This window comes from Nycticebus coucang, chromosome 3 (assembly GCF_027406575.1).
Source record: "Nycticebus coucang isolate mNycCou1 chromosome 3, mNycCou1.pri, whole genome shotgun sequence".
NCBI lineage: Eukaryota > Metazoa > Chordata > Mammalia > Primates > Lorisidae > Nycticebus > Nycticebus coucang.
In genome coordinates, this window is record NC_069782.1 from 76,784,418 (window position 1) to 76,807,476 (window position 23,059).

Below are 23,059 nucleotides of genomic sequence, written 5' to 3' on the forward strand. Positions count from 1 at the left end.
ACTACGCGCCGGGTGGAGAAGAGGGACGATGACCCCAGCCCGGCTCTGCCCTTTAGTGCCTCCTGGGCCGGTCCGTATTAGCGGTGCAAAACACGGTTAGCGTTTTGGAAGGAAAGGGAATTTGGTCTGGCATTACATACAGTGTTGTACTTGGAGAAAAAAGTCGGAAATACCTTCTCACCTGAGGCTAACAAACAGGGGGAGGGGGTTGCGTTTTTTGTTTGCTTCCGCTCCCTAATCTGGAGTGAAAGGGTGATACCTACCCTTTCCAGCCAGAGAAAGGGTCTGAAGAGGTCTTGGGGGACTTCCAGGTTTTTTTAATTGTACTTTTTATGGTGATTAGTCTTTGTATGTGTAAATACAGACATGTCTAAATAAGTATTTGATTCAACATTCAGGTTTTGTCCACATCAAACTTTACTAGCTACATACCTCTGTCACTTACTTTTAGTAACTGTTTCTACCAAGTTACTGTAGTTTTCGTAGATCAAACTTGCAAAGTCTCAGCCACTGCCAATTTTAATGCTCTCATAATACTCATCATAAATTTCATAAAGGACTAATACCTAGTTTGTATTAGTTCTTAGTAAATTAATGAGTGAATTGTCAGCCAATCCCCTCAGATAATTCCAGAATTGTTCTGTTGTCCAGGAGTGATCTATTGTCTAGTTAATGAAATTCCCTTCAAGTCTGATCACTTTCATACTTGGTCATCTAAGCAAAAAGTAAATTGTCAGAGTGAAAACAGTGGGCTCAAAATATCCTCCATCAATAGATCAAAATATCTTTATTTCTATACATACCCGGAATGCAACATTACAAGGAGCAGGAAATGCTCCTTGGAAATGCAACACACAATTCATACTTGTCTTTTACTATGGAAAATAGGTTATCAAGGCCAGTTGCCACAACCTTGTTGACTGTTTCTGGCAGCAAGAATTCCTTGAAGACCGGACCAATATCATTCATTGGTATACTTTTAAGCCTAAACCATGCCTGGTGAGCAAAAAATTTGGTTGACTGATGTATGGCTGTGAGATCCTGCCATCCTTCCATGGGAAGTAGCAGAACCTTCATTGCTACAGAGGGATCTATGAGTTATGCAACAGTGTTGATAGACAGTACTCACGGAGGCAAAACTAGAGTGCGTGAGTCCTGGTTCAGTCATTACTAGCTAGGCAATTTATGTAACCATTCTGAGCCTCTCTTCAGCTATCTAAAAGAAGGACAATATCTACTGAATAGAGTGGTTATGAGATTAAATGAGGTAATAATGCCTGCTATCACTTTAAACTCTTCAACACATACAGTGCTAGATAAATGTTAATCATATACAGCCTTTGGCAAGAGAGTAGTAGTATAGGAGGTCAGAGTCCTGAGGGAGAAGAGGCTGACAACTTGAATAAGTCCACATCCTGGGTCCAGATTCTTGCCCCCTGGACTATAGTGGATGGAATTGACAGCCAGGAAACAACACACAATTGGAAAGAAGCCTTTGCACTGAGAATGTAAGGCTGCCAGTAAGGGAATTGCTCATAGGGCACCAGGGTCTCACTCCAGGAGGAATACTGGCCTCAAACCCTTACTGCTGTGCTAATAGGGACTCCTAATACACTGCCTGCCCTTAGCTTCAGCCCAGGTAGGGAAATTACATACCCTCTCCTAAAGTTGAACGATGAGGTATTCGAAATGGATTTTAAAGTCTTTTTTTTTAAAGACAGAGTCTCACTTTGTCCCCCTCTGTAGAGTGCTGTAGTGTCACAGCTCACAGCAACCTCCAGCTTTTGGGCTTAGGCGATTCGCTTGCCTCAGCCTCCCAAGTAGTTGGGACCACAGGTGCCCGCCACAATGCCTGCCTATGTTTTTTGTTACAGTTTGGCTGGGGCTGGGTTTGAACCCGTCACCCTCGGTATATGGGGCTGGCGCCCTACTTACTGAACTACAGGCACCACCCTAAAGTCATTGTTTGATGCTGAGAAAGATCCAATTGAAATATGAAAAAATATTAGGCGGTGCCTGTGGCTCAGTGGGCAGGGCGCCAGTCCCATATACCAAGGGTGGCAGGTTCAAACTCGGCCCCAGCCAAACTGCAAACAAACAACAACAAAAATAAGTAGGCATTGTGGTGGGTGCCTGTAGTACCAGCTACTCGGGAGGCTGAGATAAGAGAATCGCCTATGCCTAGGAGTTGGAGGTTGCTGTGAGCTGTGATGCCATGGCACTCTACCAAGGGCTACAAAGTGAGACTCTGTCTCTAAAAAAGAAAAAGAAATATGAAAAAATACAGTAGAATACCCATGCCTTTGGCAATATGTCCAAGAGATGCTTTCTTGCTTTTCAATCACTTACTTCTATGAATCTACGTTGTCCTACCTAACTCAAATCAAGACATCCTTACAGTCACAAATGCCTGATATGCATCTAGAAGATCAACTGAAACTTCGGACCTCCACACTGCAACCAAATATTCAGTGCTTTCCGACCAAAAGCAGACACAACAAAGTCATTAAAATACTAACTTTAAAACTAATAGTTTTCAATTTTTGAAGTTATTAAGTACACAGTAATTAGATTTTTACAAAATAATGTATATTTTAAAGTATATCTAATTTAAGTTTCTTGAATGTGGGCTTATTTGATTACAACTAAATTAATGCAGCCTTCTAACATAAAAAGGCTCCCATCCCTGCACTAGAATTTGGAGAACTATAGAGATATAAATTGAAGACTTATCAATGGTATATAAGGCCGCAGGCTTGAATGAGATTACACAGAGTAGTAACTTTCACACCTTGGACCTCAAACTCCAGGATACAAAATACATGTTACATATTGATCGAATGCATGTACATAACTTAAAAGTTTCCAGAAGCACATTTACCTTCCTACATGTAATACACTATTAAAACCTCTCTTTATAAAATAAAGAGCCACAAGGTGGGAATTGTGGTAGGGGAAATACATATATATATATTCAGCCATTGTTCCCTAGTTTGCTTTCCTGTAATTGCTCACTACTCTGTAGTCATATAGCTGATGGTCAAAAAAAATTCTTAGCTTTCATCATTGCTCCCATAGATGACATTACCCTTGTGAAACCTAAGGCTTGTTTTTAAGGTATCTTTCAGGCCTGCATTCTGGTGGAAAGGCTGACCCACACAGACCAGCGACCTCCACCCAAGAACCAACTCAGCAAAGATAATTTCTACACTGGTCTGGTTCTGCCCCAAACCCATAATCAGCAGCCACAACTGCTTAGCCCTTTACCTGCCAAACTATCTTAAAAAACCCTGTATCCCAAATTCTTGGAGACATAGATTTGAGAAATTCCTCCTGTCTTCTCTCATGGAGCCTGAGATATGAAACTTTCTCTGCTGTACTCCCTGATGTCTCAGTGTTCTGGCTTCCTCTTGAGCAGTGGGCAACAAACCTGGTAAAACTGTAAAATTACTCTTTCTCTTCTACTTGCTTCTTTATTTTACTTCGTTTTATTTTATTTTATTTTGTTATTGGAGACAAGAACCTTACCCTGTTGCCCTGGGTATAGTGCTGTGGCATCATAGCTCACAGCAACCTCAAACTTCCCGGGCTCAAGAACACCTCTTGCCTCAGCCTCCCAAGTAGCTGCAACTACAGTAGCCCACCATAATGCCGGGCTAGTTTCTCTATTTTTAGTAGAGACAGGGTCTCGGACTTGCTACTAGTGCTCTGGGAGCCACTCACCTCTGCCTCCCAGAGCGCTAATATTATAGGCATGAGTCACTGCCCCTGGCCTTTGTTGTTTTTTTTTTATTTCAGATTACTATGAGGATACAGATGATTAGGTTACATCGTTTGCATTTGTTAGGCAGATTCCAAGTTGCAGTTGTGCCCCTGGCCCAGGAGGTGTGCCATATACCCTTACATTGTGCCTATAGGTAAGAGCCCACCAAACTCCCTGACTCCTACCCTTTCTTCCCTCCTCCCACTTGAGTTTAATTGTGGTTTTCTTGTGTGAGTGTACTCATATTGAGTACACTGGATTCTTGCTTTTCCATTCTTGTTATACTTTATTAAGTAGAATGTCTCCAACTCTGTCCAAGTTAATACAAAAATATAAAGTCTCCATCTTTTTATGGCTGAATAGTATTCCATGGTGTACATATACCTGTTTATTAACACATTCATGTGTTGGATGGGCCCTTGGGTTGATACCACATCTTGGCAATTAAATTTTTTCCTTCCAACTCAGATGATTTTTTAACCTGTTACTGTTACAGGCTACAGTTTGAAAATCACTGGAAGTTACTGACCTGGGACGTTAAAAGCCTGATTGTAGTAAAAGAAGAGATCAAAGGCTAGACACTGGCACTGTAGCGATAAGAACACAACTAGCAAAGGGAAGTTAGAAGGGGTAGCCACAGGTCAGAGAACTGGAACAGGAGTCCCAAACACTAAGTGAAGACAATGTTTCAGGAGAGAAGGAAGTGCCTGAATGTGTCATTTGCTGCTGAGAGGCTGAGTCAGATGAGTATTGACCTTTGAATTGGCAATTCCTAGATCACTGAAACCTTGGAAACATAGCATTTAAGATAAAGTGGCAGAGATAAAAGCCTGATTCTAAAAATAACGCATGGTTTCAGCAAGTAGATACATTGCTTTTTTTACTGTAAAGGAAAGCAGGTAAATGGGACCCCCAGTAAGAGATGTGGGGTACAAGTGGCCTAGTAGCTAAATGCAGGGGAGAGACAACTGTAGGAAAGAGTCAGATGAGATGAACAAGAGATGGGTGGTCGTTGGGCACAAGTACAGATAGGTTGGTAGATTTATTGTTAAACACTTGTGGAACTTGTCTTCTGATTGTGGACAGTTTAATAAAACAAGAAGCTGAGAATGAGGGGAGGGAGAGCAGTGCTAGTAGTTTGGGAGGAGAGGAGAGGGTGTGAGTCATCAAGTGGATGCTAACACCACAGCCCAGCCCTGTGATTTCCCATGCAGATGATTGCTGTATCTTTTTTCTCCTGACTTCCACCCTTGCCTCCTCCAGTCTTTTCTTCTGCACATTCACCCAAGTGATCTTTCAAAACTTAAGTTAGACAGTGCCAGCCTCAGTATTTCCCCAATTCGGAATAAAATCCAAAGCTCTTGCTTGTAAAGTCCTCCATGATCTAGCCCCTTATTTCCAATCCCTCTCTCACTTGCTTTGCTCCAATCACCTGGCTTCCTTGCTGTTCCTTGGTTTCCTCAAGAGTGGAACATTTCCCTCCATTTCCTCACTTTCTCTGTGACTTCCCTTAGAGGTGACTTTCTCTGACAGGCTGTCTTTGACCACCCTTTGTGAAACAGCATTCCTGTCAATGTCACCTTTCCCCACTTGGTTTTAGTTTTTGGCATTTAGTACCATCTGTGGCTGAGATATTTGCAGCTCATTAAATATCCATTTGCCACCTTCCTCTTCCTACACCCCTTGCTTGCAATTAGTTTGGGCCACATGACCAGCTCTGGGGCTGGGAGCAAAAGGGTACATACATACTTTTAGACAGAAGCACTTAAGAGCCAAAAGCAGCCCTCCAGCTCTCTTCTCCTGCTGCAGCACAATGACCAGTGACCACATGTTGCAGGGTTGAAGCCACACAAAGTAAATAATCTGAATCACTGTCACTTCATTGGGAAGTTGCCTGGCTCAATAGACTTTCCTCAAGTGAGAAATAAACTTTGTTGTGTTAAACACTGAGCTTTTGGGGTTAATTTGTTAGCACCACATAATATAGTATGTTTTATGGAATAAATTGTGTCTCTACTCCCAGCCCCCAACCCCAGTGCATGTGTTGAAACCCTAGCTCCCAGAGCTTCAGAATGTGACTATTTGGATATATGGTCTTTAATGAGGTGATTAAGTTAAAATGGGGTTATTAGGATGGGCCCTAATCCATGACTGGTGTCTTATAAGGAGAGATGATTAAGACACATTTGTGCCCAGAGGAAAGAGAAGACAGAAGACGGCAGCTCTTTGAAGCCACAGACAGAGCCCTCAGAAGAAGAAACCAACCCTGCCAACACCTTAGTCTTAGACTGCCAGCCACTAGAATGGTGAGGAAATAAGTTCCTGTTGTGTGGTACCAGCCGCCCAGTGTGTGGTACTTCGTTACGGCAACCAGAGCAAATGAATGCAGGATCCCAATTTCCCATCTGGCAGATTTATTTTTATTGTTACTTTCCTCTAGAACAGTGATGCCACAGCCCTTTAATACAGTTCCTGTGGGTTGAGAACTGCTGCTCTAGAATGTGTGTGATGAAAGCAAGGGTGTTGTTTGGTTCAACACTGTAGCCACAGCCCTTAGAATTGAGCCTAATACCTAGTATATGCTCAATTAATATTTACTGAAGATCTGTATTATGTCTTTCAATAAATTTTTTCAAGGAAAATCTTTCTGGGCTCTACTTATTTTGCTAACTTTCCCTAATAAATTATTGGACTCCTCTGAGTTAAACTTCATTTTAATTTCTAATTTTGCTAGTTTGCTTTTCTTTCTTGAGGTAGTGTTGATGTGAACTTGATTGGAATAGTTCAGAACAAGGCAATTTTATTCAACTTCTAGTATCCAGGTTTTTTTCACCCCAATTTCCATTTTCTCTGGTTTCCTGAGTTCCTTTCCCAAGTTTTAGAGTTCATGTTTCTCTCTTTCTTGGTAACATGGATATTTCTGCTTTAAATCTTTTCTATAATAGAATAAATAGCACTATGAACTTTCTGGTAATTACAGCATTGACCGTGTTCTGGGTTAATAAGTACACTTACAAATCTTGTATAAAATATTTTATGGTAGGTGCACTGGCTCATGCCTATAATTTCAACGGCTCAGGAAGCTGAGGGAGGAGGATCTTTTGAGGCCAGTTTTAGATAAGCATGGGCAACATAGCAAGACCCTGTCTCTAAAATAAAATGAAATTAGCCAAGCACAATGGCATTGCACCTATAATCCCAGCTATTCTGGAGGCTGAGGCAGGACAGTCACATAAGCCCAGAAGTTCAAGGCTATAGTGAGCTATGATTGGGCCACTGCACTTCAGCCTGGGCTATAAAAAATAGCAATAAAAATAAATAAAATAATGTATTACAGAACTCTTTTATCTAAGTGTCAAGATTCTCTTAGTTTCAATTATTGTTATACATTTTAATGACAATATTTTGCCACATAGTATTTATAAGAATGTTGAGTGTAAAATTTCTACATTTTGTATTCTACATGAACTTTCCTGTCCCCAAGTGAACTTTTTATAAAGCAAATACTTGAGACACCATATATGTCCTACTGTTTGCCCCATTTTATTCTCTACAAATATGTCAAATCTACCTTGTTTTTTCCTATTGACTTATTTTGTTCTACTTATAAGAAATATTAAATCATTTTCTACTTAATCTATTCTACCTGTTTTGCATTATCTTTTTAAAAGTTTTCTGTTTTCTTTTTTTTTTTTTGGCAGGTTTTAACTGGGGCCAGGTTTGAACCCACCACCTCCGGTATATGGGACCAGAGTCCTACTCCTTTGAGCCATAGGCACTGCCCTAAAAGTTTTTTAAACTTAAAAGTTTTTAAAACAATTTTGGAGAAAAGTTGCAGAAATAGTTCAGAGTTCCCATATATCTCACATCCACTAATTAGTATTAGTATGGCATATTTGTTATAATTAATGAACCAATAGTGACACATTATTTAACCAAAATCCATACTTTATTCAGCTTGTGTTCTGAGACCCGTCCAGGATACCACATTACATTCGTCCACACATTGTACTCTTGGAAGTCACTGTGCATCATGGGGAGTTTGCTCCTCTTCCTTAAGGATAGAGTAGCTATAGAATTCTTCTGCATGGAAATCTCTTCTCCCTCTTTTATTTATTTCTATCAATGTAGAATTGTGGATATTTATTTACACTTTGAATGACAACCCAATACTATTCTATTTTTTTGCTCAAAGTATTTTAGGCTTGGCCACTGGGAGTACTGTCATTTGGCTTCTGTGTCCCTTCGACATACCCCATCATTACTATACTTCGTTTATGTTTTGTAGCATTTCCTTACTGACTGTCACAAGACATCTTCATATTTCCTGTCCCAGTCCTATAATCAGCTATCTCTCTGAGCAGCTCTGTCCTCTTTCTAGAGAAGTATATTAGAAACCAAGATCTGGGCACCAGGTGTGCTCATCATTACTGGGGTACTGTTGCTTCTAGACCCTGTCACCTGAGGAAAAAAAATGAAACATATTTGTACAATAACATATTGTTGAGCAATAAAAAGTAATGCAAAAAATAGAAGATCAGCTAATACAGTTCTGTATCAGGTATTCCTTAGAGGGAACAAGATGTGTTGGATTTTATTTTTTGGTCCTTCCTGGAATTTTTTCTTTTTATTAAACCTACTACTGTTCTTTTTTTTTTAATTTCAAAATATATTAATCTTTATAGATTACATAGAAATCTTACATAATGCTTAAGTCAGACATGGGCAACATTGTGCCCGTCACTAGAACTGTGTTCATTATAGTTTATGGGTATGTTTTTCATCCTGTACTCCTCTTCCTCTCCCCCTCCTTGGTTTCTCATGCCCTTTACGTCACTTTATGCCAGTGTGTAGCAAGTGCTCCCACCTCTTAGTGAGAACAGATGGTGTTTGGTTTTCCATTTCTGAGATATATCTTTTAGGATAATGGTCTCCAGTTCCATATTCTATCTTTTATCAACTTTTCCTCTTCTTGGAATCTTTTTCTTAGTCTAATGTAAGTACTACAGGTGTTTCTATTGGTAAATGCTGGTTTTGGTAAAAATAGGACTGAATATATTTGAAAACTAAGGATAAGATTATAACAAAAAAATCTTTATAGACTAAAATCTCAATCTCATTTTTTTTTCTATTTCTATTTTTTTCATTCCCTTACTAAGAAGATTGGATATGAACTTTGGGGCTGATCTAGGGTTCCTTTTAGGAATTTGTTCTTTACTTTTTCCTTCGATCTGAACAAACCTTAAAGTCTCATCTCTCTTTTTCTTTCTTCTTCTTTTCTTCTCTCACTATGTTTCTCTTGGTAGAGTGCTGTGACGTCACAGCTCACAGCAACCTGCAACTCTTGGACTTAAGTGATTCTCTTGCCTCAGCCTCCCAAGTAGCTGGGACCACAGGCACCTGCCCCAACACCCAGCTTTTTTGTTGTTGTTGTAGTTGTCATTGTTGTTTAGCAGGTCCAGGCCAGGTTCGAACCCGCTAGCCTCAAAGTATGTGGCTAACGCCCTAACCCCTGACCCATGGGTGCTGAGCCTGTCTCATCTCTCAGAATGTAAGCACATTCAGTAGCAGATACTGTAGCTAACTAACCCAATCTCCATTGCTAACCTCTTTCTCCCTTGCTTAAAACTCCTATAATGGGGTGGCGCCTGTGGCTCAAGGAGTAGGGTGCCGGCCCCATATACCGAGGGTGGCGGGTTCAAACCCAGCCCCGGCCTAACTGCAACAAAAAAATAGCCGGGCACTGTGGCAGGCACCTGTAGTCCCAGCTGCTCGGGAGGCTGAGGCAGGAGAATTGCGGAAGCCCAAGAGCTGAAGGTTTCTGTGAGTCCTGTGACATCATGGCACTCTACAGAGAGCGGTAAAGTGAGACTCTGTCTCTACAAAAAAAACAAAACAAAACAAAACTACTATAATGGAAAGACTACCCTTGCAGTCTTAACTAGGGTTCTAGTCAATGAAATACAGGCTGAAGTCACTCAGCAGGGCATCCTTTCCTCAACAAAGAGGTAAAGCCGAACTAGGAAAAAGTGCTTTTGAATACACAATTGCCCCTCAGTATCTCTGGATAATTAATTCCAAGAACCCCTACAAATAGCAAATCCATGGATGCTTAAGTCCTTGTATAAAATGGCATAGTATTTGCAAATAACCTACATGCATCCTCCTATATATCCTAAATCATGTCCAGATTACTTCTAGTACCTAAGACCATGTAAATGGTATGTAAATAGTTCTTATACTGTATTGTTTCAGAAACAATAACAAGAAAAAATGTCTAGGTGTTTTGTACAGATGCAACCATCTAATTTTCTTCCAAATGTTTTTGATCCTTAGTTGGTTGAATCCACAAATACAGAACCCATGGGAACAGAGGGCCAACTGTGTATATTTCTTCTCCTAGGCCTCTCCTCCATCACTGCCTCCTTTTCCCAGCTAATTCTCATTTATTAATCTTTGAAAAGTTTCAACTTAATGAGTCCTGGACTAGGTCAGGTGTCTGTTACATGCTTGCATAGCTCTATATACTTCCCTTTGATAACATTTACCAGTTATAATTAATGACACATTAGTTGTTTAAAGTCTGTCTGTATTGCAATGTACACACACTCCACCTATCTAATTTAGCACTGTATTCCAAATACCTAATTATGGTTCCTTGCACATGGGAGGCACTCCATAAACATTTGAATGAATGAATGAATTTGCAAAAACTATTACCTGATAAAGCACTGTCACCAAGTACATACAAATTAAACAATACCTGCACTTTTCTCTCTGGCCCCCACCCATGCTAATCAGTCATATTACTTCCAAGCAAAGTACAAATTCCCCAAATATTTGAATAAAAGTAACAGCACAAGAGACAGAGATTAAGACTGACAAGGAATACAAGATAATGAACTGAAAACAGTTAAAGTAAAAACAAAAATTGTGTCCAGAAATAAGGCTGAATAGCTTACTCAAGCCACTCCTCAAACTAAAAATGCTGAATAAAAGTTTAAAAAGTTTATACACTTAAAGAATCAAAGAATTAGCATTATTCTTAAGAATCACTGGGCTAAACTCTATGTGAAAGCATACATTCAAAGAGGTAAACAGAACACTGAAGTCCTACTGTACTATTTACATTTGCCAAACTGAGAACATGTGAGTTTTGGTACTGACAGGCTTCCAGGGCCAGGGAGAGAGACGTCAAAGTTCAACGTCTTTAGGGGAAATCCCTTCCTCCCCAAACTGGGATCCCACTCCACTTCTGCCTCCAGTCTGCAAAGAAAGGTACCTTGGAGCTGGTGGAGAGGGAGTCTGAGGAAGTTGCAAACAAAAGCCAGTCACCAGAATGACTAAAGTAGAGATACTAAGTATTTATAAGGATGTGAAGTAGAGGAGAATGCTCAAACTGTTATGGGTAGAGAAGATATAACATTGAAAAACACATTTTGGAAAATTTGTTACTGTCATCTAAGAGGTTGAACAAGCACAACAATCATCCTATGATTCAGCAATTCTACTCTTAGGTATAGACTCAAAAGAAATGCATGCATACGTGCTCCAAGAAACATGCCCACAAATGCTCGCAGCAGCGTTATTTGTAATAGCCCCAAACTAGAACCCAAATGTCCCTCAACAGCAGATGCATGAATCAATTGTAGCACAGTTATACAAGAGAAGATAATACCACAATAAAGTACTACTACATGCAACACCAATAAATCTCATAATAACAGAATTTTTAAAGCCAGATAAATAATACATACTACACAATTCCATTAAAGGTTTTTGGTTTTGTAGGACAAAACTGAAGACATATAGCCCGGCATCATGGCTCATACCGGTAATCCCAGGATTCTGGGAGGCTGAGGTGGATGGATTACTTGAGCCTGGGAGTTCTAGACCACCCTGAACAACAGTGAGACCCCATCTCTACTAAAAACAGAAAAACTAGTTCCTTGTGGCGGGTGCCAGTGGACCCAGCTACTCCATAGGCTGAGGCAGGAGGATACTTTGAGCCCAAGAGTTTGAGGTTGCTGTGAGCTATGACACTGTGGTACTCTACTCAGGGGAACTGAATAAGACTCTGTCTCAAAAATACATACAAACATACCTAAGGGGAGGAATGAAAACATATGCATTTAGGTGGTAAAACCATAAAGATGCATCATGACACAGAACACAAGAACACAATTACAAAAAGACAGGATGGTGATAACCTTTATAGAAGAGGAGAAACAACTAGGAAAGGGTAAGAGGGGTGGCAATATTTTATATTTCTCAACCTGGGCAATAGCCACACAGAGATTTGCTTGGTGCTACATCATTAAGCTGTACTTGTTTTATGCATACTCACTTTTCCATACATGTAATGGATTTCAAAAAAAATTTTTAAGTGGTTAAAACTGAAAAAAATTCACAAGTGGAGGATCTGCCTAGGGGACCAAAGATCTAATAGAACTCCCACAGTAAGAGAACAGAGGCAAGGCGAGGAAAAATCATACTTTTTAAAAACAAAAAAATAAATCCAAACTGTTCAAACTATTGAGACTTCAGAATGAATGGATACACCAAGTGCCAAGAAAAATGAAATTTCAGATGTCCAAAAACTAAGAGAGAAAGCTTTAAAAGTTTTTAGAACACCACCAAACAGAAAAACAAACTACCTTATTAACAAAGATGTAATTATTAGATGGGCATTAGGATTCTAGCAGCAACACTGTAGGCAGAAGGCAGTGGTTCAATGCCTTCAAACTTTTGAAGGAAAAAGATTTCTAACCTAAACTTTTTTTTTTTTTTTTTGGAGACAGAGCCTCTCAAGCTGTCGCCTGGGTAGAGTGCTGTGGCATCACAGCTCGCCATTCTCCTGCCTCCACCTCCCAAGTATCTGGACTACAGGCGCCTGCCACAACATTGGCTATTTTGGGGTTGCAGCCGTCATTGTTTGGCGGGCCCGGGCTGGATTCGAACCCACCAGCTCAGGTGTATGTGGCTGAGCCATAGGCGCTGAGCCAAACCTAAACTTCTAAACCCAGCCAAACCACCAACTAAATGTGAGGGCATATGAAAGACTCACAATTTACATCTCCTAACCCCTCTATAAATCTTTGCTCAAGGATCCCAGCAGGAGGAAATAGAAACATTGATGTGGAAGTTGGTGAAATTTGAATAGGTGCCATAGACTGGATGGTAATGTTGGTATCAGTCAACATTGATTTCCTTTGTTGGAGGGTTGCCTAGAAGGTACCTAGGAGTGTGTCCTTGTTCCAAGGAAATACACACTAGAAATACATAGGGATGGACGGGCAGCACATCTGTCTTACTCTCAAATGGTTCAGAAAAAATATAACTGCTATACAGACGCAGCGTGAGAGTGCCAATATGGTGACATATTAATAACTGGTGACCGTGAGTGAAAGGATTTACAGGCGTTCTTTTTCTATTTATAGCTTTTCTTTTAGTTCATTAGGTAGTTTATTACTACAGTGTAGTGACATCATAGATCACTGTAGTCTCAAACTCCTGGGCTCAAATGATCTTCTTGCATCAGCCTCCAGAGTAGTTGGAACTACAGGTGCATGCCACCATGGCCAGCTTTTTTTTTCTTTTTATTTATTTATTTATTTATTTTTGTAGAAAGAGGGTCTCCTATTTTGCTCAGGCTGGTCTTACATTCCTGCTCTCAAGGAATCCTCTCACCTGTCTCCCAACATGCTGAGATTACAGACCTGAGCAACTGCTCTCAGCCACTTTTCTGTAAATTTGACAGTGTTTCAAAATAAATTATAAGAATACTATATTGGGGGTGGCGCCTGTGGCTCAAAGGAGTAGGGCACCGGCCCCATATGCCGGAGGTGGCAGGTTCAAACCCAGCCCAGGCCAAAAACTGCAAAAAAAAAAAATAATAATACTACATTGGAGCAGAGGTTAAATGATGATGTGAAGAATGTCTTCATAAAGAATGATACCCAATGTACAAATTACATAATTAAGAACATGGACAGTCTTAATCTGATACCATGCAGGTATATTTTTCTTGACATTAATAAAAATGAAAAGGAATTGAAAAAAGGAAAACTTTCATCAGCCTTGTATAGCACCAAAAAGGAAAACACATGAGCTATACAGTAAAGGAATAACAAAGTAAACGAAACTATGGCATAATTTTAGGCAAATGAAGGAATTAAAGGAAGATTCATTTTATTTCTTTACTTAGAATATGATCCTTTGCCTATGACGGGTTTAGTGATTTTGGATTATATAGAAAAGTAAATATCACACTCTTAAACTGATTGGATCTTCAATGAGTATTTTTATAAATGTAATATTTAACTTATTTCTTAGTTTCAAATATTGACTCAACCTAACAAGGCAGAAAACCTAACCTAAAACAAGGCAGAAAACTCTATAATTTAACACAGCATAGTGTGCAATAACCCTTAAGGTCCAAAAGACTTAAAGCAGATAGATCACAAAAGGAACTTAGCATATTCTTAAAGCTTTTGCTTTTTCATTTATTCAACATGAATGAAAAATTGTGACCTGATCATAGTGGTCACAGTGCTCGAGAGAAAGGATGGACAGATGGACAGGAGAACAATAGCTGCTCTCATAGACCTGCATCTTGTGCAACTCAAAGGATCACACAAATGTCAAATGAAAACTGTAGTGGATTTCCTTTCAGGAAAGGCACATGGTGCAAAGAGGAAGGGTATTGACCTAGACAGGAAGCAACGATGTTGATATCTAAAAGAAAAGTCAGAGTTAACATGAGGGAACAGGATATAAAAAAGAAAGTCTGTGTGAGCAGGTCTCCAAAAGCATGAGGAAATGGTATAATGTTAGTATAAGCCTGAAAAAGGAGAAGTGAGCCAGACTACAGGGGTCTTAGCGCAAAGAAAAGAGGTTAAGGATTTGGGTCTGCCATACACTGTCTCCCCCAAATTCACTAAATTTATTAGGGTGAAATCTAACTCCTGATGTGATGATATTCTGAGGTAAGGCCTCTAGGAGGTTATTGAGTAATGAGGGCAGAGCCCTTACAACTGGATAAAAGAGACCCTCATAAAAGAGACGCTAGAAATGACCCTTGAAGGCTTCCACCAAGTGAAGACAATGAGAAGATGGCTGTCTGTGAACCAAGTGAGAGCTCATCAGACAGTGAATCTTGATCTTGCTCTTCCCAATTTCCAGTTTATAAATCACCTAGTCAATCATATGCTATGGTATGGTACAGCAGGCCTAAGAATGAAGGAAGTCACTGAAATATTTCCAACACTGAATATTTTAAGTTTTTGTTTCTATAAGCTCACTCTGACTGAACTAATAGAACTAATTCAAGGAGCTAAGTTAGGAAGCTATTGCATTAGCCCAAGTAAAAGCTATGGTAACATGGACTAGCATAACCACAGTAGAGTGGGTGAATTTGAAATAATTGCTATGATTAAAAATGACTTAAGGACTGAATGTGTGTGCCCCGCCCCAAATTCATATGTTGAACTCTAACCCACAGCAGTATTTGGAATAACGACTTACAATTAAATGAGATCATGAAGGTGGGGCCCTGATCTGATGGGAGAGCTTGCTGTCTTCCTAATGCCCACCCTTCCCTGCAGGCACATGTGAAAACATGGTAAAAAGACAGCCATCTACAAGACAGGAAGAGGGCCCTCATTAGAAACCAACCCTACCCGGCCTTGATCTGGGACTTCAGCCTCCAGAACTGTGAGAAAATAAATTTCTGTTGTTTAAGCTGCCTAGTCTGTGGTATTATATTACAGTGGCCTGAGCAAACCAATACTCTGACAAAAATTGGGAGCACTGAGATAATGTATTAAGCTGAATTTTTCATTATTACAGAGTACATTAGAAAAGATGGGGTAAAAAAAATAGAAGATGGGATGTCTATGGTGAAATTTTTGCTTTGCATTTTTTATGCTTATATACATGTACAGTTTTTCTAAAACGTATATTATTTTCATCAACTGTTTAAAAATTTAACATAATTTTCAAAGAAAAGTTCATTCAGTTCTGCTTTAATGATTTTTGCTATACATATCCTTGCTTATCGATTTTCAATCAACATCTTTTAACCTGTACCAATTTATTTTACTTTATTTTCAACTTAAACTGTTTATAATCATATTTTCTGATCTATAATAAAATATATAATTAGTAAAAATATTCACCCATGTAACATCACCTCATATTCTTTTTTTTTTTTTTGCAGTTTTTGGCCAGGGCTGGGTTTGAACCCGCCACCTCCAGCATATGGGGCCTGCGCCCTACCCCTTTGAGCCACAGGCGCTGCCCAACATCACCTCATATTCTAAGAGTTATCTAAAGGTCACACGTTGGAAAACACTATTTGATACAAAATTTGTCATTATTTACCATAGTGTCTTTAAAACCATATTAACATATGAGACAATAAACTCCTTTCTCATTTTTTCTAATTCCCTCCACAAGTTAAACCACTGATAAAATTTAAAAACATCTGAGTATTTAAATTTCTCATATTAGAATGGTTATATTACACTAACTATAACTTAAAAATATTTCACACAGCTAAAAGTTAAAGATTAAAATTTTTTAAGGTTGTTATAAACCAAATGCTTGGTTTAAAAAAAAAATTGGAGAAACTGAACTCTATCCTATGAGTTTAGCTAAATAAAACAAAAAAATGACATTGTTTTCATCATGATTAAGTTGTTCAATACAACAATTAATTTATACAAAGGATCTTTACTGCCTAAATGTAAGCCACTCTGCTAATTACTTGGAATGCCAAGACTAAATTTCAGTGTAAGAATTTAAGGCATATACACCAGGTGCAGTGGCTCACACCTACACTCTCAGCACTCAGGAGACTGAGAAAAGCCTGGGCAATAGCGAGACCTCATCTCTATAAATAGAAAAATTAGACAGGTGTGGTGGTGCACACATGTAGTCCCAGCTACTTGAAAGACCAAGGTAGGTAGATTGCTTGAGCTCAGGAGTTTGAGGTTGCAGTGAGGCCACTGTGATGAGGCCACTGCACTACAGCCTGGGCAACAGTGTGAGACCTTTTCTCAAAACAAAAACAACAACAACAAAAAATTTAAAGCATAAATAAATGACCCTTAATAATGACACAACTTGTGGAAATTAAAGTGGTTTTCTCTTAGTGACTTACAAGCTAGTATAAAGTTTCAACTTTGACCAAAATCTTTGGCAAAACTTAAAACTTATGTCTACTTACAGTCTTGCTTTAAAAAGCATAGTGCGCTATGTATATAGCAAGCATGCCCTGAGCATTCACATTTATTTATAGAATAATTACGTTTTGGCCCATTTTTCAGCAGTTTACCCATGTTAATGACATTTTTATATTTTAAAGGGATAAAGCACATATTTTCTTGGTAACAGAAAACTAAATTACTAACAGATGAAATATTTTATATCCACTCCCTTAAAAAGCATACCTTCAATTTCTTTCTTTTTCTATGTTTTTTTTTTTTTTTTTGTAGAGACAGAGTCTCACTTTATGGCCCTTGGTAGAGTGCCGTGGCCTCACACAGCTCATAGCAACCTCCAACTCCTGGGCTCAAGCGATTCTCTTGCCTCAGCCTCCCGAGTAGCTGGGACTACAGGCGCCCGCCACAACGCCTGGCCATTTTTTGGTTGCAGTTTGGCCGAGGCCGGGCTTGAACCTGCCACCCTCGGTATATGGGGCCGGCACCCCATCGACTGAGCCACAGGCGCCGCCCTTCAATTTCTTATTGCATGGCTCCTCTGTTAATTTTTACCATCACCTCTTATAAATGTATTTCTCTCTCTGAAGGCATCTGTCTCCACCAACATTTATCTCTTATAGGAAGCAAAGGAAGTGAGCTCTCCAGTTCACTCAACCTTGAATAGAGGAAGAGGCCCTATATAGCCCCTAAATTAGCCTTCTGGTACCCCTGCAGAGCCCAGAGCTGCAGTTGACTTGAGAAGCCTGCCAGCTATATATCAGGGTTCTGGATCAGCTTCAGTTGAACCTATACAAAGCAAGTGGCCTCCTCAAAGTCTGAACAGCAGTTATACCTGGGGAGCAGTGTCCTTACACCCTAAAACAATACTTTTCTACTGACAGTCATTTTGTCCAAGGAAAATAAATTAGTGGTTTATTTAATTGAACGATTTTATTTTTAAAAGTGTTTATAAATGAAAAATTCTTATAAATAACCAAATAATCGAACTCATAATGAAACTGAATATTTATTTGAATTTCTCCTTGTAATAGCACTCAACATGTAAGAAAAACAAATCAAGCTGTGAGATTTTGTTTTAAATATAGACATTTTTCAAAAAGAAAATGTTCCTTTCTGTATTTAATAGCAATAAGTAGGACATCTACTTTAAACCTACCATTCAAAAATAGTATTTTTAAGAAATATATACTATTAACATGATGTGTTTTATAGAATGGGTACATATCTGAATGCCAATATGAATGCAGAAGAAATATATGTGTTAAAAACCACATGAGAAAACTTTCTTTTTTATTAAAAGTAGCTTGAAATAAAAAAGAACTTGCTAGTAAACCCAATAAATTTTCACACCTGGGCTCATGGGATATATTTTTAAATCCCCACCCACTTAACCTCTGCAAAAAAAGAAGGAAAGAGAAGGAGAAAGGGAAGGAAGAGAATGAAGGAAGGAAGGGAGGGAGGGAGGAGGGAGGGGATCTGAAGAGGAAGGGAGAAAGGAGAGAGGGGGAAAAAGAGAAGGAAATCAGAAAAAAGGAAAGAAGGAAAGAAAGAAAAAACATGGCCGTCATTTTGACTCGAGCTATTACACGACCACTGATTTCTGTACAGCATGGAAGCCTGGTTAAACAGTCAATATTAACTTCCTAAAGTGCATCTTTTGAAGACTTATCTAATAAAACTGCAATATCAAATATAAAACAACACAAGACATGCAATAACAAAACTAAATCATATAGTTAAAGTTTTTAAAACTACTTTTAAAACTTTTGATTCACCAAAGAATAAAGATGGCAAATACAGTAGCATTCTCATTCTCCAACAATATGCATTATATGCTTTTGTTATTTAGCAAATCTTTTGGAGTCGAGCAAAAATAATGCAGTCTAAACAATATTCTTCTTTCATTATAATACGATTCCTCAGGCAGAACAGTAAGATGCAGAGGAAGTTAGATTTTTGGAAGTTTTGGTGCATTAACCACAGGATTTGCCTCCTGCAAGTATCTCCTCCCTGTACTCTTGTAATCATAGGTGCAGCCGTGAGTTTCTGCATAGCGATGAGATGCACAGAAGTTGTTTCCACATCTAAAGTACAAAAAAAGTTTATGTGAATAGTCACATTTCTATGAAATACTCATCTCTTGGGAGAGAGAGCTTGACTTCAGGTAGTCCAACAGGAGCCCTTTGGTTCTCTTTAGCAATTTCAGTGCTAACATTTCACCTTCCAATCGTAAACAAGCACAAACACACCCCCAAAGAGCACATTTATCATCTATCATTATTACAGTTTATAATAAAGAATCCATTATGGAATGAAACAAGGTCTAGAAATGTTAATGAGTAATAAAATTGCAAAAGCTGATAAATATGCCCACTATTTCTCTTACACCTAGTAAACTTGAAAAAATTCTTAATTTCTGAGAAATTCAGTCTCATGAGAAAAATTATATAAAATCAAACTATACCATGAAATTTTCTTTTTTTTTTTTTTTTTTTTGTAGAGACAGAGTCTCACTTTAGAGCCCTCGGTAGAGTGCCGTGGCATCACACAGCTCACAGCAACCTCCAACTCCTGGGCTTCAGCGATTCTCTTGCCTCAGCCTCCCAAGTAGCTGGGACTACAGGCGCCCACCACAACGCCCGGCTATTTTTTGGTAGCAGTTCAGCTGGGGCCGGGTTTGAACCTGCCACCCTTGGTGTATGGGGCCGGTGCCTTACCGACTGAGCCACAGGCGCTGCCCTTATACCATGAAATTTTTTTTTTAAATATTTCTAGCAGCAAGATAAGCTGTATTCATTTGAATAGAATATACTCTAAAAAGCACTTGTTACTTTCAATGGCTGGGTTGCCAGATACCATCCTTGGATGATACTGATTAATGCTAATGAAAGGATTAATGCTAATGAAAGAAATAATTATGGAAAGAAAAATTCATTATTTTGAAGATACATTATTCATCTATTTTGAAATAGAAGTGTATCTTATAATTGTTAAAATGTATAGTAAATTAAATCTAGTTCCTTTTTTTCAGTTCAATTAAAAACAGAATCTTGGGGGAGGGGTTCTTCTAGGCAAAGATCAAACAAAAAACAAGTAAGTTTATTTTAAGACAAGGTACACTCTCCTACTGGTTTAAATCTCCTAATTTGAATGGCAGGGATTTTGCTTTTTGAAAACCCATGAGCTATTTACCATGAACTATCTACTTATTCTTTACTTCAGTCAATTAGGACTCCAACTGAGGGAGGCTATTTACCATAACATCTTCTTTTTTTTTTTTTTTTAAGATAAGGTCCTGCTCTGTTGCCTGGGCTAGAGTGCAGTGGTGTCAGTGGTGTCGTCATAGCTCACTGCAACCTCAAATCTGTGGGCTCAGTAATCCTCCTGCCTCAGCTTCCCCACTAGCTGAGACTACAGGCAGCAAGCACCACCATGCCCAGATAATTTTTCTATATTTTATAGAGACAGGGTCTCACTAAGTTGCCCAGGCTGGTCTTGCACTCCTGGCCTCAAGTGATTCTTCCACCTCAGCCTTCCCAAAGTGCTAGGATTACAGGCATGAGCCATTGTGTCCAGCCAACATCATCTTAATGATGTTATGAATGGCCAATTTAAATAATGTTTTATGGGCAGCACCTGTGGCTCACTGAGTAGGGTGCCAGCTCCATATACCAAGGGTGGCAGGTTCAAACCTGGGCCCAGCCAAACTGCAAACAAAAAATAGCTAGACGTTGTGGTGGGAGCCTGTAGTCCCAGCTACTTGGGCGGCTGAAAAAAATTAAAAAAAAAAACAAACACAAATAATGTTTTATTTTGCCTGATCCCCAAGTTGGGTCACCACAAAGAAAGCTTCTCAGCTTCTCTAGCTGGCCAACCTGCCTGCATTCGTAGCTAGTAGCCAGTCCTGTTTTCTTTCCACAAAGAAAACAATGTTTTGTTGTTTTCTTCTTTGTTTGAATTGGGGCTTTCACAGGTGGGAGGTGATGAGTACATTCTCCTGTTTAGAGAAAGGACACCTTGATTAACACAGGCATAAAATTCTAAATGTGAAATACTTATATTAAGCAAAACAAAAACACATTTCTATCAAAGTAAACATTTCATGTTTTTAACATTATATGTTTTTTTTCTTTTTGAAATAGTCTTGCTTTGTTGCCCTCGGTAGAGTGCTGTGGTGTCATAGCTCACAGCAACAACCTCAAACTCTTGGGCTCAAGCAATTCTCACAGCTCAGCCTCCAAGTAGCTGGGATTAAAGGTGTCTGCCAGGATGCCCAGCTATTTTTAGAGATGGGGTCTTGCTCTTGCTCATGCTGGTCTCCAACTTCGGAGCTCAGGCAATCCACCTGTGTCGGCCTCCCAGAGTGCCAGGATTACAGGTCTGAGCCACCACGCCTGGCTATAATATTTTTGTTTCTAAAATTATTTACAGACTCTACAAGTGAAGTTGTAGTAGAACGTTTTTTTTAAAAGATGAGGGAGGTTTCTACTGATTAGGACTTAGATTTTTAGGACTTATTATATACATCATCTTTCTGATTGTTAAGGGTAACCTATTTCATATAAAATATACCAAACTTTGACAGAAAATCAAGAAAAATGTCTGGTTCAAAATCATATTTGATGAGACTTCTGAGAAAAACATAACTGCAATACAATCATTTTATTCATTAACAAGGAGCACCGAAGTGTCATGAAACTGGTCTTCCAGTCCTGATTACACCACAGAAAACAAATTTATCAAACTACAACCAAGTCACTTATTCTTTGAAAGCTTCAGTTTGTTTATTTTTGAGATAATGGAACGTGTATTAATACTTTTTCTGAGGCAACTAAGTGATTTAAGGTCAAACAAGTTCATTCAATTTTAAGAATGCTATAATCATACAAAATCACATTATCAATATGAAAAACACACCAAATGGCTCAATATCACAGTATTACTAGCTTTCCAAAAACCTTACTAAATTCTGTACAATTGTACCAACTTTATTTTTCACCTTAAAAATAAAAGCACATCTATTATTATATAAGAAGTAATTAAACTGGTTTCTTTAATTACTAAGTGAAATGGCTTTTAGAACTAACTGAAATGCCAAGAAACCCCAGTCATAAGCAGATGGGCTCAAAGTCATGGGCTGTAGTTCTTAGAATACCACCAATACAGGCACACAAATGCTTGGTGGCACTCAAGGGCCAAGAAGCAAGAGACAAAGAAAGTAAGAACAAATGGAAAGAATGGGGGGGGAGGGAAGGTAATTTCAGTGGTGCAGGCGTCTAGTTTCCCCTGCTGAAAAAGTTTGAGAGGCCTCAGTTTAATGTTTATTTGGCAGCTATGTCTCTGAAATCCTTCAAGGGTTCAAAAAATTGGATCACAATTAACTGGTGCTATGGTTTTTGCCAGAACACTGGGTGCAACAAAATTAAGTCTGCGTTATTACCAGTCTAAACTACGCTCCCAAATATCCCACAAAATTGGAAACGAAATTTGAAACAACTAACTATATGACTCCTAGAGGTACCTTGCCACCAACTCAGTTAACAAGAACTTTCTTTTTTGTGTGTGTGTGTGGTTTTTTTTTTTGGCCGGGGCTGAGTTTGAACCCGCCACCTCCGGCGTATGGGACCAGCGCCCTACTCCTTGAGCCACAGGCGCCACCCCAACAAGAACTTTCTTTCTCAAGTGTAGTTAGAGGCACCAAGAACATTTCTCAAAGGTGACGGTGCTTTCCACTTCTTCACTCGCCTGCCGGACACAGAGGGAAGACACACACTACGGGAGATCCAGCGACAGTTTATCTACTCAAACCTAGTTTGAAATCGAGGCTTAGATAGTCTTCCTTAAACAATGGTAGAAGAATCTACTGATGATAGTTTAATATAGTCACATTTTCATTTTTTTCTTTCCTTTGGAGAAGCTTAACTCAATTGTTCTCCAAATGTTTTTCACTTAAGAACTCTCATGAACATGTAGAGACAGAGGCCACATAACTGCAGGTGTCTCCTGTGAGGACAGTTTCCATACATCTTCTACACAGAGAGAAGTATTTATTAGTCCATTACTTCATGCC

The 23,059-nt window shown here is 39.1% G+C and overlaps 1 protein-coding gene and 1 pseudogene across 12 annotated transcripts in view; one reads left to right on the forward strand and one right to left on the reverse strand.

The window, feature by feature from the left end:
- LOC128580506 (elongation factor 1-alpha 1-like) overlaps positions 1–23,059 on the forward strand; it is a 143,292-nt pseudogene that overhangs the window by 76,960 nt on the left and 43,273 nt on the right.
- The window catches only part of ZFAND4 (zinc finger AN1-type containing 4), a 96,723-nt gene continuing 91,603 nt past the window's right edge, over positions 17,940–23,059 (reverse strand). For all 12 annotated transcript variants that reach the window (XM_053582405.1, XM_053582408.1, XM_053582399.1 and 9 more), the window contains 2 exons: positions 20,869–20,986; positions 17,940–19,073 (listed from right to left, as the gene is read on the reverse strand). In XM_053582405.1, coding sequence (XP_053438380.1) covers positions 18,938–19,073; positions 20,869–20,986 — 254 coding nt within the window. In that variant the 3' untranslated portion in view covers positions 17,940–18,937. The remainder of the gene's footprint in view (positions 19,074–20,868; positions 20,987–23,059) is intronic.